Consider the following 14,147-nt stretch of genomic DNA (forward strand, 5'->3'; position numbering starts at 1 on the left):
ATATTCAACCCCATTAAAACTGAGGATCACCTTGACGCTTGAGCAAGTGCGTACTTCATTTCGGCAAAAAAATCAAAAGCATTTACTGGAAGAACGCTAATGTCTATTCTACGCACTGTCGTTTTGGTTCTGTTAGTATTAAACTAGCTGCTACTCTCGGTATTTTGTATACGGGCACACTAATTGCAGCAGAGCAGTCGAAATATAAGCAGCTAAGTGCGTTTCATCACCAATTGTATGTATATTGTGTCACTTCGTCTTAGTTTTTTTAATTGAGAGCTTCATCCGTTCAGCAATAATTACGGGCTATCATGCCAAATAGTTTACTCGAGTGTAGCCTATTTAATATGCTCTCAAAGGACCATAAACAATGTGTGTATGTATGTATGTGCGTGCCTATATATTACGATGCACTTTGTACAAAAGAGAAATGCAAGTGAAAATGCGTTGGAAAACCCATAACAAAGCAGACATAATGTGCTCGTGGGCCATTTTTTTTTGATAATAGGTTCATTTTGACTATGACCACTAACACTTGAAAGTTTATAATTATATACATATATAACGAAAACAAAGCAGAGTTGATTAATATAAACCCATACATCCATACAATACATATGTGCATTGAAACATACACACACGCACGATTACATTGCAAGTGCATTTCTGGGGATGTAAATGCGTACATGTATGCACACAACTGCGTATATATGTTGTATGTACATCTATACGCATAGTTTAATGTATTGAAAATAAAATAGACGAATTAATCAAACGAATGCCCTATTAATATATGTATGTACATATATACATATGCACTTCTAACCCTAGGAAACTACATATGTGTGTACATATATGAATGAATACAGCTGTGTGTAGAAAAATAATGTACCGTATTATGTACACATATGTATGTACATACATACATCTGTGTATAAAATTCTGACAATGGAAAAGTCGTTTGAGTCTAGGCGAGGGGAGTGTTTTCGAACTGCGGAATACAATGTAAACCATCAATATAAATATTACTTTCACGCAAGGGTCATATATTCATCATATATACGAGCAAAAACAATACCTTTGTCAGATTAAAAGCGAATATTAACAAAGCACTGGCCATATCTAGTCTTCTTTTCTATCTACGCAGAGTAGGCTCAGGGATGAACGAACATTTAAGTGTAATTCTTTGTTAGAAAAACTAAAGCTAATCTAAGCAAACGTTTGCAAATTGCAGTAAAATGTAGTTTTACGTAATGCTAAACAAAATATGGCCACCGAAAATATAAATTTGTTTCGTTAATATTCCAGTGCAGTGGCTCTGTCAACACATCATTTTCCCCTCATGATGAGAGCAATGTACGACGAATCATAATTCTGAACATGAAAGAGATTAAGTGATATTGTTGCAATTCGACAGATTTTTACTCAGTATCCCACATCGGATTATAATGCTATTAACTTGTAATTAATATTAAGATATTGTAGGAATATTGTTGTCTCTATATTAATTACTCTTCTCTCTCTTTCTTTTGCTTTCATTTTTCGCTTCCCCTGCCCAGTATGTCGGTTGCAGTTGAACAACTTGAAACTGTTATCAGCGAGTGCAATCAATTGCCAGAAACAGAACCATAATCAAGGCAGACACCTATACTAGTACTGCACGAAAATTGAGTAAACAAAGGCCGCCAGGCAGGGCATATCAGGCAGCGCCCTTGAATCAGGGAAAGAGTGTGACAGGCAGACGTGTTACGGCTGGAAAATCTGAGATCCGCCAGAAGGCGACAAGTTCCTCTTGTTGCTGTGCGGTTCCTAAAATTACTCAAAATTGATAGAAACACCAAAAAGGTTGCTGCCACTGGTGCCTCTTCCGAGGACCAGCCGCCGCGCAAAAAGGGTCGTCGTTCAGGAGCCTCATCAGCTTCGACTTCAGTTTCTGTCGTTTTGGACACCACTACCACAGCTACAGTGCCGCCAGTAGATGCGGCATCCACATCGAGAGCGGCCCTTCTATTACATCAATTAAACTCGATTTTGGAAGGTTCAAGCACACCAATCACGGGCAGCAGCGACACACCGCAGAACAGTGATAACAGCGCAGAGACATCAGCATCGGCCAGCAGAGTGCAACAAACTTCATCTTTAACGCCCCCAGCCGGTAACAGCAGCGGCAGTAGCAGCACCAGCACCAGCGGTAGCAGCAAGAAGACGAAAGCAAGTAGCAGCAGCAGTAGCAGCACAAGCAAATCGCACAGCAACGAGTGCAACAGTTCTGGAGCGATTATGCAGAGCACATCTTCCACATCGACCGGCTCCAGTTCGAGGGCTACAGCAGATGTTTCGGCACCAAATTCCGGCGGCGGCAGTGCAGAGAATGTGAGCCGTGATACGTCTGCCGGCGGTGGAAGTGGCGATGATAATCCCGCACCTGCCGACGAGCATCCATCCGGCAGCAGCACCAGAAACGGTCACGATGCCAAACAAAATGGATTTGCTGTCAATAACAATGGCAGCTGCATCGTGGATGGGGAAAACAATCGGGATAATAATACCAGCTACCGCGGTGTTCAGTTGGACAAGTCCAACCAAGAGATCATACGCCTGATTGGCCAGTATCTGCACGACGTCGGTCTCGACAAGTCCGTCAAGACACTGATGGTGGAGTCTGGCTGCTACTTGGAGCACCCATCAGCGACCAAATTCCGGGAGCATGTGCTAATGGGGGATTGGGTCAAGGCAGATCTAGACCTCAAGGTAACAAACGATCTGGGGCAAGCGCTTCAATGAGATTTATTCCATTTTTCTACTCTCTTTTGCAGGATCTGGAACCACTGATAGATAATGGCAAACAGTCAACGATAACTGAAATGAAATTCATATTACTAGAGCAAAAGTATTTAGAGCATTTGGACGATGCCAATCCGCTGGACGCACTGCATGTGCTGCGCAGCGAGTTGACACCATTGCAGCACAACATATCGCGTGTGCATCAGTTGTCCTCGTATATGATGTGCTCCACCAATCAGGACCTCTATCAGCGAGCCAAGTGGGAGGGCAAGGGCATCTTGTCCCGGGCGCTGGTCATGGAGCGACTGCAAACGTTCATGCCGCCTTCGGTGATGATGTCGCCGCGACGTCTGCGCACCCTGCTGCAGCAGGCAATAGAATTACAAAGCCAACACTGCCCCTGTCACGACATGGCGTGGGAGACTAACTTGCAAACGGTTTCGTTGCTCACCGACCACTGTTGCACCACAGATGGATTCCCCATGCAGACAATACAAATCCTGACTGACCATTGCGACGAGGTTTGGTTCTGTAAATTCTCTCCCGATGGCCTTAAGCTAGCTACAGGCAGCAAGGACTCCACTGTGATTATTTGGGACGTAGACCCCTACAAGCTCACGCTCAAGCATCGTCGCGTCCTCGACGGGCAGGCGCAGCTGAGCGTCAGCTTTGTCAGCTGGAGTCCCGACTCCAAGCTCATTCTGGTGGGTGGCACCGAGGACTCCCATGAGCTTTACATCTGGAATGTGGAGGATGGCAAGCTGTTTGTCAAGTTCTCCCAATCCCTGGAGGACAGCCTCGCCTGCGGTGCCTTCAGTCGCGATGGCACTCGCTTCGTTTGTGGCGGCCAAAAGGGTCAGCTCTACCTGTGCGATCTAAATGGCACCATTGTGGACTCCTGGGAGGGTGTTCGGGTCAACAGCATTGCCTTTCGAGCTGACAATAAAACAATATTGGCGGCCGACAATCATTTTCGCATCAGAGGGTGAGTCCAAAAAACACAAAATATGGAAGTAAACGAATTAACATTATGATTTGCATTGCAGCTACAATTTTGATAGCCCACGCTCAGACTTTGATATACTGCGAGAGCCGCATCCGATTATGACTTTTAGCATCAACTCTGCCGATCGCTTGGCATTGTTGAATGTCTCCAATCAAGGCCTTCATCTGTGGGACATTGAGGACAAGTGTCTCGTGCGACGTTTCCAGGGTATACGCCAGAGTAATTTTGCCATCCATTCGTGTTTCGGCGGCATCAATGAGAGCTTCGTGGCCAGCGGTAGCGAGGATAAAGTCGTCTATATCTGGCACATCAAGCGCGAAGAGCCGCTGGCCAAGCTGGCTGGCCACACAAAGACGGTGAATTGTGTGTCGTGGAATCCAGTTTATCCGTCATTGCTGGCCAGTGCCAGTGACGATGCCACCGTTCGCATTTGGGGACCAAAGCCGAATGGAAGCAACGCCACGACAGAGAGCGACGATTGCTCCTCCAGCTCGTCCTCATCCTCGTGGAATATGACTTAGGAGATGGTTAGGCGATGATTAGATATTGGATGCTGACCCTAGTAATATTACGCTCTAATTTCGATATAAATGCAAAGTTTGTCCTGCCCCCAAATTGCGCGTCAGTGTCGTCGTTGCTACAAACTGCCATTACAACAAAATGTATGAGCAGCATGACTTACGATTAGCATTAATGACTTACTTAAGTACATTCATACGAAAGGGGAGACACTCTCTCTCCGTATAAACAAACAAACAAATCAATCAACTTCAACAAATTCAATTCAAATTCAAATTCGTTCTCGGATTTTTCGTCTTTTATACCGATAACCCGTAACCAAATGCAAATTATTCTTTTTTCTGACATTTATTATCAATTGTACTTTAGCTTTTTAGTTGTTTAACTCGTGAAAGTGGTCAACCTCCTGTTTGTTTTTAACCTAATTCGTCACTTGATTGATTTCATATTTTAATGCAGTTTCTCCGAACATTTAGTATGTAAAACGATTTGACGTATTTCAAAATAACATACATACCCCCTCCCCCTACAAAACAATAAAAATAGTTCTATATATGTTTTTAATAGTGGAATTTTCTTTAAAGAATTATAATATAATGATATACCCCTTGCTTTCGTCTAACAAACAAATGTGTCTTGTGTCCATTTAGAGGGTGGCACGAAAAAAATTCATTATTCAATATGCATCATTCATGTGGGAGATCTTGGAAGCAATTTGATGTGGGAATGCCCCAAAAGCAGAAGTTTAATGTACACGAAAGTTATCTCTCACGCGAATCTTTTCTAGCTGGATCAGTTTTGCAACTTGAGCCGGAGAACACTCAGCTATGAATACCTTATTTTAATATTTATTATCACACACAGCCCAAAACTTGAGGCACAAACCTCTCGGGAGGCATTTTTTGGTATCAAACTAAAATATATTTAATCGTTACGTTAAATGTAATTGGAGCTGGAAAGCAGCATAATGTCTGATGTATTCTTTTAGGACAAATGCAAGGATCACCAGTGCAATGGACAGCCATCGAAGGCGACTCTTGACAGAACCGACAGCCTCGTAGGCAAGAACCAGCGAACATAGATGGTGGCCCATGACCAACACATAGTGCACGCTACGTCCAAACACTGTCGTATTATTGCGCCACACCAAAATGGGTAGCAAGAAAAACTTGGACAAGTTGGAAATGACAACGACCTTGATTATGGTCAAGGTAAAATTGCGAACACCCATTTTCTTGATCTGATCATTGCCAAGTGCTGCTGTAAGTAGCAGCAGAAAGCAGGTTATAAGTAGATAGTCTGTAAAAGATATTGATTAAACCAACTGGAATGGAATATTTGAAGCCATGTGCACTTACCACCTAAGTTATGCAGCGTGTACGTGTAGAACCCCTTCTCGTGGACGTTTAAGGCATCATTGGCGGGATCGCTAAGCTTTTGGCGGCACAGTGCAAAAGACTCCAAGAGCAACACCACCAGAGAGACTTTCCAATACAGCTGGAACACAGATTGGTAAATATCGAATAAACAAACATCAAACTCGTTAAGCTTCGTCGTAGAAACCTCACCTTAAAGTCGCCATTATATATTATATGGCGAAAGGCACACTTATCCAAAAGAAGCGCATCTATTAGGATGATAAATTCCTCAAACTCGATGTATTTATCTGTGACATGGTGGCATTTCTCCTGTGGAAGTAGAAGTTGACTTGAATTGATAACAAAGCTATAAGGTTCCTCTGTCAACTTACGCAGTTGGTAGTTTTTAGAGTGTTGCTATATTTCTTGCATAGCTCCCGCACTCTGTGTCCACAGTTTACGCACACAGAGAACTTTCCCCCAATCATAATATTGTTCCTGTTTTGGAAATCGAAATCAATATAGCCGGTTTTGTTATTTTATACGTCAGATTGTAAGTGTGGCCAGTTGGTGAAAACTCTCTAATGTAATGTAACGCAATGTCAACATACAATACATTTAAAAAGCTGGTGATTCAGTTTAGAAATTATACACTTGCTATGCCAGATTTATATTAATAAAACCCAACGAGAATGTTCTGATTTGAGGTATATTTTGTTTTATAAATTAACGACCCATAATTTTTTTTTGTGGAAGTACCCCTAACATTAGATCACACACTTTGGTCACACTGCAACAGCAATGAAAAAATTGTGATTATTTTCAAGGTGCGCATAAAACGAAAAAAAGTTAACAATAGTAAGTGTTCTCGGCATTAAATAAATCTAAGCTTTGTGGTAAGGTCAACTTAACCTCATGGTGAACTGAAACCTGTGTTATTATATACACACACATGTTTTTGAAGACTGAACATTAGGCATAGCCAATACGAATTTGCATGCCACCACATAGACGTCTACATCGTGCGTACATAGTTACATCGAATAATAATGATGCACAGGGTTCTGCGTTCACAAAAGTGCAATTTGATGTGCAAAGCTATGTTCAATTAACATTTATTGACTTTTTACGCTAATAACTGTCAACCAGCGAGCACCCCAGTTGTGCGCATCATTTCATCAGACAGCCAAAAGTCTACATGCATGGACTTGCACGCATCTGAACATACATATGTATGTACATACAAACGCACATGATTAATTGTGTTTGTGCTTGCATGCACATTCATATGCATGTATGGTGTCATTATGCGAATTTTTTAACTTTTCTTTGCAAAGTCGAACGAAGTTTACAATTCATATAATGCTTTTATTTTTAGGTCATCGTTGAGAATTGTCAGATTTGTAACATCAATCCTTTTGCAATTGTAATACGTACATAGCAAAATGAGTGCGAGTGCCGTCGCCAGCAGCGATCCAGCCATTACCAACATGGCACTTGGGCGAAGTCAAACAATATGCCGCTTCTATTTGCGCGGCATTTGTCGTTTTGGAGAACTCTGCCGTTTCTCTCATGATCTAAGTCGTGGCCGTCCCGAATGTGCGGAGCAATCAACAGACAATGCGGAGTGCATTAAGCCAAGCACTAGCACCAGCACCAACATCAGCATCAGCCAACGTAATTGGGCAAATGCCCCGATATTTGTGCCTAGCCAGAAGCGCGTGCTGGCCCAGAACGAGGAGGAGGAGTCAGCTTCTGGAAGTGTGGCCCTTCAAAACCCAATCTCATGGGCCGAAGTGGTAGGAGGCCCGTCGTTACCCGAGGTCGACGTTAGCAATTGCGAACCCGCATCATTGGACGAAGTTTGTCCATATGAAAGCCCGTGTCCTTATGGCGAGTATTGCCCCTATCGTATACACATGGAGCTATGCGAAATGTGCGACCAGTATTGCCTGCATCCCACGGATCAAGCTCAACGCAAAAAGCACAACCGCGAGTGCCTTCAACAGCATGAACAGGCCATGGAGCTCTCCTTTGCGATCGCTCGCTCCAAGGACAAGACCTGTGGCATATGCTTCGACACAATCATGGAGAAGGCTGGTCGTGAGAAAAGATTCGGCATCCTGCCCAACTGCAACCATATCTTTTGTTTGGAATGCATTCGCAAATGGCGCCAGGCCAAACAGTTTGAGCATAAAATAACGCGGTGAGTACACAGATATTTGATCGAAATTAGAGTCTGTCGGGGCCATCGATTGAATGGACAATTTGAGTGTAGAATTGTTGCCTGTACATGCAATATTTATGATTCATTTTAGTGCTTGCCCCGAATGTCGCGTTTGTTCAGACTTTGTCTGCCCCAGTGCGTTTTGGGTGGAGACAAAGGAGGAAAAGGATAAGCTTCTCAACGATTACCGTGCTGCCTTGGGAGCCAAGGATTGTAAATACTTCAATAAAGGCGAGGGAAAGTGTCCGTTTGGAAACAAGTGCTTTTACAAACATGCCCTGCCCAATGGGGATATCGTTGATGTGGGCTTGCCAAAGCGTACTCGAAAGTTACAGGGCCAAAACGAAATAATCGATTTACTCGATGTGAGTATATATCTGCCGAAGTATGTATTTTAAATGACAATACTGATTAATTATATTTGTTTAATAGATTTATCTTTGGGACTACGTTGATAGACGTGACTATCATTGGCTGGAGATATTTTCAAGTGATATAAGTGAAACTTCAGATATCTCCGATGATGATTAAGCATCTAAAGAAGGATAAAACAATAGAAAACACACACACAAAAAAACATGCAGCAACTGTAGACCCGCAACAAAACAAAATGTTATATACAGTCCCAGATATAACTTAATCAATATTCTAGCGATATATTACATACATATAAATGATACAGAACCAAATACCGAAGGCAAAATTTAAACCAACACACAAACTCACATGTATTTGGGTACCAAAATTTAGGTTTATATGAAAAATATTTATTCTCCACTTAACGCAACGAAATTTTCAGCAACTTTTCCGTACTTGTATTAAATTAAATTATATTTAATACCATCCAACAAGGGGTTACCACCATTAAACCTTAAAGATCAATGATATATCATTACCTATGTATACACAATTTTAGAGATAATAAAATAAGTAAACAAATAGATTTTTCAAAATAGGTGATATCAAATGTGTAAACAAACTATGCCTTTCAGACTGAATTGTAAAGATAACAAAATACAAACATTCTTTAATCGGGTTTCCACTCATTACATTTTGAAGTTTAATAACGATAACCTAAGTGAAGCGCACATAACAAAAACACATATAGCAACAGCAAACATGCAACATGCGGTATCCGGTAAATTTCTGATGTTGTGCCGATAAATTGTATCATACCTACATACATAAGCATTGCCTTTTTCGTCAATCAATAATCAATAAACTTTTGTTACTGTTATGATTATAGTTTTGTGTTAAAGTATTACTGTTGCATAATACCTGTAATTCAGTATAAATTTGTAAACGTTTCCACAAGCTCCACGTACTGTAATAACCCCCGACAGAAAGATAGAAAGAAAATGCCCTAACATTTATTGTAATATCATTTTAAGCCTATACTTTCGAAATGTACCTCCTTAAAGTGTTTTGTTTTAATGATAAATATGTTACTGTACACAGAAAATAAGTGAAATAAGGTAATTACCATATAAACCAAACATGTTCAACATTTAAAACTACAAAAAGAAGCAAAAGCAAAACAAAACAAAACAAAAAGCGATAATAATTTATTTCTATAAAAGATCAATACATATTATAGGATTATATATGACTGGGAACATGACTCATCCGTGACAGTTACAAATTATAAATGTTATATGAATAATTGGTAACACTATATAAATATATTTTAAAAGCAGGCATTCGATTGTCAACCCCTCAAAACAAAATGTACAAATCAGCTTGAAAAATGCTTGATGTCTCACAAAAAAAAAAGAAAACAAAACCAAACCTCTCTTTAGAGCCTCTTGTTTCCAATATAATTTTTGTTTAAATATTGGCCGAAATTAAGATCCTCAAAAGTAACACACTCAACACACCTGTACAACATGTTCTTGTTAAGTTGAACACATACGTTTTCACATCAATTTGTATGCTGCTGACGGGGCCTAACTCTCCTTGCAAGATAATGAGTACGACGAACCGTAGAATTAGTGATATTTAATAACCGCTTATTTACGTTAATACAATTTTTCAGTTCTTTCCGATGATACAATTAAAATATATATTTTTATACATCTATGCATGTATCCAGCAGTGATATTTCTCTATACTTTCGAAATAGTTTAAAGATTACCATAAATAGACGGTGTAACTCGTAAATCAAAAGACCTTTTTGAAATCGCTAGCTTACATTTTTAAGGTATTACAAACAAAAGCAAAAACCAACAAATTGCAGGTTCGTTTTCACAAAATAATGAATAAAATATCTTAAAGGTATTTATGAAACAAAACAAGCCTTTAATCAAATACTAATTGTGCCATTTCCCGTTTTAAAAATTGTTCAAAACAAAATAAAGAATCCCAATCTGGCTGAAGTTGTACCTATATTAGATTAAAAATAATTAACAAATTTGTAAAACAGTAATGAAACAAATAAATATTACAAAGAATAAACAGAAACAATTCGATCACCGAACAATACTTTGCTCATAACCACGCAAAAATAAAGTGTTTGAATTGGAAGACGAATGGATATTCCCCGTAGACATTTGAAATTAATTTAGGTTTGTCATTTAAGCTAGGGAATAAAACTAATTAGTTTTTTCAGGCAATTATGTTAATTGATGTGACTTAATTACTTTGTTTCATTACAAAGCAAAGCCTTAATGATAATAGGTTGAAAACGCTTTGTACATTAATCCGTGAGGCTTGCAGGAGAGCTACAGTCTCAAATATATCCTCAATTCATAAACCATGCAGTTCCTGAGTCGAGTGCAAGAAAAACTTTGCAGGAATAGTGAAAAACGAAGAAAGATATTTCTAAGAAATACATCATTGGAGTTGCTAAAATACGTAGTCGGCGATAGACATTTTCCTTGGTGGATAAAGCTATACTTTATATCCATTTTTGCTTCGCTTATTTACGTGGCTGTAAATCTAGCGGTTCGTGTTTTTGTAAAATGGGAGGACACGCCAGTAATTATTGGAATTAGCTCAACAATGACTCCGATTAGTAAGATTCCATTCCCAGCCATAACAGTTTGTAATATGAATCAGGCAAAGAAATCAAAAGTAGAAGACTTAATGCCGTAAGTAAACCCAATACTCATATCTACATGTCAGAGTACTAATAATAACATTTTTAAGTGGTTCGCTGGGATATTCCATGCTGCAGAAAACTTGTTATAAGGAGAATGCTTATGGAAATTCTACAGAATCTAATCATCGCTATAAAAACGAAACGTTCCCAAACTTTATACTAGATGTTTCTGAGAGATGCGAAGATTTGATAGTCTCCTGCACGTTTCATAAGAAAAAGTTGCCCTGCACTGATATCTTCAGAGAAATCTTTGTAGATGAGGGTTTGTGCTGTGTTTTCAATTTGTTGCATCCATATTATTTGTACAAGTTCAGGTAAATATTTGAAGACCAAACAGGTTGGCAAATAAAATCTATTTTATTTTAAAGATCAACATACATACGGGACTACACCTCAACGAATAGGTTCGCAGACATTGCAGTGGATTGGAATCCGATATCTGGCTACCCACAGAAGCTGCCGTCCAGCTATTATCCACGGCCAGGTGTTGGCATTGGCATTGCCATGGGTCTACAAATAATACTCAATGGTCATGTAGATGATTATTTTTGTTCCTCCACAAATGGACAGGGATTCAAGGTTCGCTGTTCGAATATTAGACTGTATGCGTACATATGTTTACAATACATTTGTTTCAAGGTGCTTTTGTATAACCCAATCGATCAACCACGCATGAAGGAATCTGGACTACCTGTAATGATCGGGCATCAGACAACGTTTCGTATAATTGCGCGCAGCTTTGAGGCCTTGCCCAATATTCGTAACATCCATCGAACGAAACGGCAATGCATTTTTAGTGATGAAGAAGAACTTTACTTTTACCGTTATTACACGCGGCGCAACTGCGAATCCGAATGCGATGCATTGTTCTTCCTGCGACGGTGTGATTGTATTCCCTACTATCTTCCCTTGGTGTTTTCCAATGCTACGGTTTGTGAGGCGGCTCAGTTTGATTGCTGGAACAATGCGGAACTACAGATCTTTGACGAGAAAAGCTCCAAGTGCAAAGACTTGTGCCTGACCAGTTGCCATGATCTGACCTTCTTTCCTGATGCTTTCACAACTCCTTTTAGCCAACAGGACCTGAAAGCCCAGAGTGACTATTTAAAGAATTTATCAAACGATTATATCCGAAAAAATTTGGCAGTGGTAAACTTTTACTTCTCAGAAAATTATTTCAGAAGCAATGTGAGGACTTCATACACCGGAACAACTGAATACATGTGTGAGTGCCTAAAAAAGTATCTAATTTGCAATTACTATAGTCTGTGCATTCCTCTCTTAGCTTTAACTGGGGGCATCATGAGCCTTATGATTGGATTTAGCGTTATCTTTATCGCCGAATTTCTATATGTTGTTGTACTATTTGTCCTATCATTGTTTTTTAAGTTTTAATATGAATGTTTCATTCCACTGTTCTACTTGAAGCACACCGAGTCCCCTCAATAAAAATATTTGTGAACGTAGCAGCCCTGTGTATAAGTATAAACAAATTACAGTTCAGTGTCAAAGTGACCAGCGAAAAGGTATATTTGATTGATAAATCCACGGCCACACTGGTCGGCAAAGTGACAAGCAAAAAATACGAAAATGGTTCTTGAAAGTACTATGATATGGTAAATAATGTTTATAAATTAATAAGTCATATGCAGAAAGCTGACGGACTAACGCAACCACACGCCCGTTTGTATTTTCAGTTTTGATAACAGCGATTACCAGCGCAATGGTGATTATTTCCCCACCCGTCTGAATGTCCAAAAAGATGGAATCAATCTTGTTTGTTTGACCAAACTGAGATCCAATCCAGAGAATAATGTGGGACTAATGACGCTGTCCAAGTGAGTATTGTGTGGTCCATGTTTTAGACAGCATTTGTTAATGTTTTCTTTATCAACTTTTTAGTACCGTGGAAGTGCTGGCCACACTGACCAGCGATGTGGGACGAATTTTCTCTAAAATGCATCTCATCCAGCCGAAGGGTGAGATAAACCTTCTGACAGGAATACGCATTGCCCATTTGGTGTTGAAGCATCGTCAAGGCAAAAACCACAAGATGCGCATTGTCGTCTTTGTTGGCTCGCCCATTTGCCACGAAGAAGGAGACCTTGTGAAGCAAGCTAAACGCCTCAAGAAAGAGAAGGTGAATGTTGACATTGTTAGCTTCGGCGATCATGGCAACAACAACGAGACGCTGACTGCTTTCATCAATGCATTGAACGGCAAAGACGGCACTGGATCGCACTTGGTTAGCGTTCCTCGCGGATCTGCTCTGTCCGACGCACTGCTTTCGTCGCCGATTATTCAGGGCGAAGATGGATTGGGAGGAGCTGGCTTGGGAGGAAATGTGTTCGAGTTCGGAGTTGATCCCAACGAAGATCCGGAACTGGCTCTGGCCTTGCGTGTGTCCATGGAGGAGCAACGTCAACGCCAGGAGAGTGATCAGCGGCGGGCTAACGCTGACAGCACTGCACCAGCTGGAGCCGATGCTGCTGCCACCTCGGGGCAGCCCATAGCTGAGAGCGGCGCAGGAAACGCCGAGGCCAATACGGAGGAAGCTATGTTGCAGCGGGCCCTGGCCCTGTCCACTGAGACCCCGGAAGACAACTTGCCAGACTTTGCCAACATGACCGAAGAGGAACAGATCGCCTTTGCTATGCAAATGTCCATGCAAGATGCTCCAGATGATAATGTCACCCAGCAAGCGAAGCGTCCCAAAACTGATGAAGCGAACGCACCCATGGATGTGGATGAGGACTATTCGGAGGTTATTGGCGACCCGGCCTTTCTGCAGAGTGTACTAGAGAATCTTCCCGGGGTAGATCCCCAGTCCGAGGCAGTGCGCGATGCTGTTGGCTCACTGAACAAAGACAAGGATAAAAAGAATGAGGAAAAGGACAACCAAAAGAAGTAAACACACACCTTTCTTTAACACAATTAAATTTCATAAGTTTCTCTGCGCATTAAAACCATTCGAAAGCTTGTTAAATTATGATTCAAGTGAAAATATATCTACATACTTAAATACACAAAAAGTACGCAAGAATGAACGGATTGTTCATTGTTTATTTACTCTGAAGGCGTCTCTGGCTTTGGGCACCAAATTTTTGTTATTTCTGAATTGACAGCATGGAATAACAGTATGGACAAAACACA

General features: G+C 40.6%; 5 protein-coding genes across 9 annotated transcripts; 4 read left to right on the forward strand and 1 right to left on the reverse strand.

Annotated features, from left to right (window-relative positions):
- Positions 1-159: 159 nt before the first annotated feature.
- LOC117894783 (WD repeat-containing protein 26 homolog) lies at positions 160-4,830 on the forward strand. 4 transcript variants are annotated; one of them, XM_034802010.1, is made up of 4 exons: positions 160-216; positions 1,560-2,751; positions 2,817-3,769; positions 3,831-4,830. In XM_034802010.1, exons 2-4 carry the CDS (start codon positions 2,281-2,283, stop codon positions 4,309-4,311), a joined length of 1,905 nt encoding a protein of 634 aa, XP_034657901.1. In that variant the 5' UTR covers positions 160-216; positions 1,560-2,280; the 3' UTR covers positions 4,312-4,830. The 4 variants fall into 4 exon arrangements, with proteins under 4 accessions (XP_034657901.1, XP_034657900.1, XP_034657903.1 ...); XM_034802009.1 differs by having other exon boundaries at positions 166-235; XM_034802012.1 differs by lacking the exon at positions 160-216 and adding an exon at positions 359-376.
- Positions 4,831-4,944: 114 nt separating this feature from the next.
- Positions 4,945-6,221, reverse strand: LOC117894788 (protein ARV1). Its single transcript, XM_034802017.1, has 4 exons — positions 6,060-6,221; positions 5,878-5,997; positions 5,668-5,806; positions 4,945-5,608 (listed from the first exon to the last, which is right to left on the reverse strand). The coding sequence occupies exons 1-4, from the start codon at positions 6,153-6,155 to the stop codon at positions 5,241-5,243; spliced, it is 723 nt and encodes a 240-aa protein (XP_034657908.1). The 5' UTR covers positions 6,156-6,221; the 3' UTR covers positions 4,945-5,240.
- A 197-nt stretch (positions 6,222-6,418) lies between these two features.
- Positions 6,419-9,852, forward strand: LOC117894785 (probable E3 ubiquitin-protein ligase makorin-1). 2 transcript variants are annotated; one of them, XM_034802014.1, is made up of 4 exons: positions 6,419-6,525; positions 7,046-7,873; positions 7,986-8,259; positions 8,327-9,852. In XM_034802014.1, exons 2-4 carry the CDS (start codon positions 7,113-7,115, stop codon positions 8,423-8,425), a joined length of 1,134 nt encoding a protein of 377 aa, XP_034657905.1. In that variant the 5' UTR covers positions 6,419-6,525; positions 7,046-7,112; the 3' UTR covers positions 8,426-9,852. The 2 variants fall into 2 exon arrangements, with proteins under 2 accessions (XP_034657905.1, XP_034657906.1); XM_034802015.1 differs by having other exon boundaries at positions 6,458-6,494.
- Positions 9,853-10,648: 796 nt separating this feature from the next.
- Positions 10,649-12,423, forward strand: LOC117894792 (pickpocket protein 28). The gene is made up of 5 exons (XM_034802021.1): positions 10,649-10,983; positions 11,042-11,308; positions 11,363-11,573; positions 11,634-12,219; positions 12,280-12,423. The coding sequence occupies exons 1-5, from the start codon at positions 10,649-10,651 to the stop codon at positions 12,387-12,389; spliced, it is 1,509 nt and encodes a 502-aa protein (XP_034657912.1). The 3' UTR covers positions 12,390-12,423.
- Positions 12,424-12,465: 42 nt separating this feature from the next.
- On the forward strand, positions 12,466-14,016 carry LOC117894784 (26S proteasome non-ATPase regulatory subunit 4). The gene is made up of 3 exons (XM_034802013.1): positions 12,466-12,610; positions 12,692-12,832; positions 12,897-14,016. Exons 1-3 carry the CDS (start codon positions 12,585-12,587, stop codon positions 13,903-13,905), a joined length of 1,176 nt encoding a protein of 391 aa, XP_034657904.1. The 5' UTR covers positions 12,466-12,584; the 3' UTR covers positions 13,906-14,016.
- The last annotated feature ends 131 nt before the right edge of the window (positions 14,017-14,147 follow it).

The sequence above is a fragment of the Drosophila subobscura genome, chromosome J (genome assembly GCF_008121235.1).
Source record: "Drosophila subobscura isolate 14011-0131.10 chromosome J, UCBerk_Dsub_1.0, whole genome shotgun sequence".
Classification (NCBI taxonomy): domain Eukaryota; kingdom Metazoa; phylum Arthropoda; class Insecta; order Diptera; family Drosophilidae; genus Drosophila; species Drosophila subobscura.

Coding starts and splice junctions, on each gene's coding strand:
- LOC117894788 (XM_034802017.1), bottom strand. CDS start 6,155: ATGATTGGGGGAAAGTTCTCTGTGTGCGTAAACTGTGGACACAGAGTG. Junction 5,998..6,059: donor CTCTAAAAACTACCAACTGC/GTAAGTTGACAG, acceptor CTACTTCCACAG/GAGAAATGCCACCATGTCAC. Junction 5,807..5,877: donor TATATAATGGCGACTTTAAG/GTGAGGTTTCTA, acceptor TCTGTGTTCCAG/CTGTATTGGAAAGTCTCTCT.
- LOC117894792 (XM_034802021.1), top strand. CDS start 10,649: ATGCAGTTCCTGAGTCGAGTGCAAGAAAAACTTTGCAGGAATAGTGAA. Junction 10,984..11,041: donor AAAGTAGAAGACTTAATGCC/GTAAGTAAACCC, acceptor AACATTTTTAAG/TGGTTCGCTGGGATATTCCA. Junction 11,574..11,633: donor CAAATGGACAGGGATTCAAG/GTTCGCTGTTCG, acceptor ATTTGTTTCAAG/GTGCTTTTGTATAACCCAAT.
- LOC117894784 (XM_034802013.1), top strand. CDS start 12,585: ATGGTTCTTGAAAGTACTATGATATG. Junction 12,611..12,691: donor CTTGAAAGTACTATGATATG/GTAAATAATGTT, acceptor TTGTATTTTCAG/TTTTGATAACAGCGATTACC. Junction 12,833..12,896: donor GGACTAATGACGCTGTCCAA/GTGAGTATTGTG, acceptor TCAACTTTTTAG/TACCGTGGAAGTGCTGGCCA.
- LOC117894783 (XM_034802010.1), top strand. CDS start 2,281: ATGCAGAGCACATCTTCCACATCGACCGGCTCCAGTTCGAGGGCTACA. Junction 2,752..2,816: donor AGGCAGATCTAGACCTCAAG/GTAACAAACGAT, acceptor TCTCTTTTGCAG/GATCTGGAACCACTGATAGA. Junction 3,770..3,830: donor AATCATTTTCGCATCAGAGG/GTGAGTCCAAAA, acceptor TTTGCATTGCAG/CTACAATTTTGATAGCCCAC.
- LOC117894785 (XM_034802014.1), top strand. CDS start 7,113: ATGAGTGCGAGTGCCGTCGCCAGCAGCGATCCAGCCATTACCAACATG. Junction 7,874..7,985: donor TTTGAGCATAAAATAACGCG/GTGAGTACACAG, acceptor GATTCATTTTAG/TGCTTGCCCCGAATGTCGCG. Junction 8,260..8,326: donor AAATAATCGATTTACTCGAT/GTGAGTATATAT, acceptor TTTGTTTAATAG/ATTTATCTTTGGGACTACGT.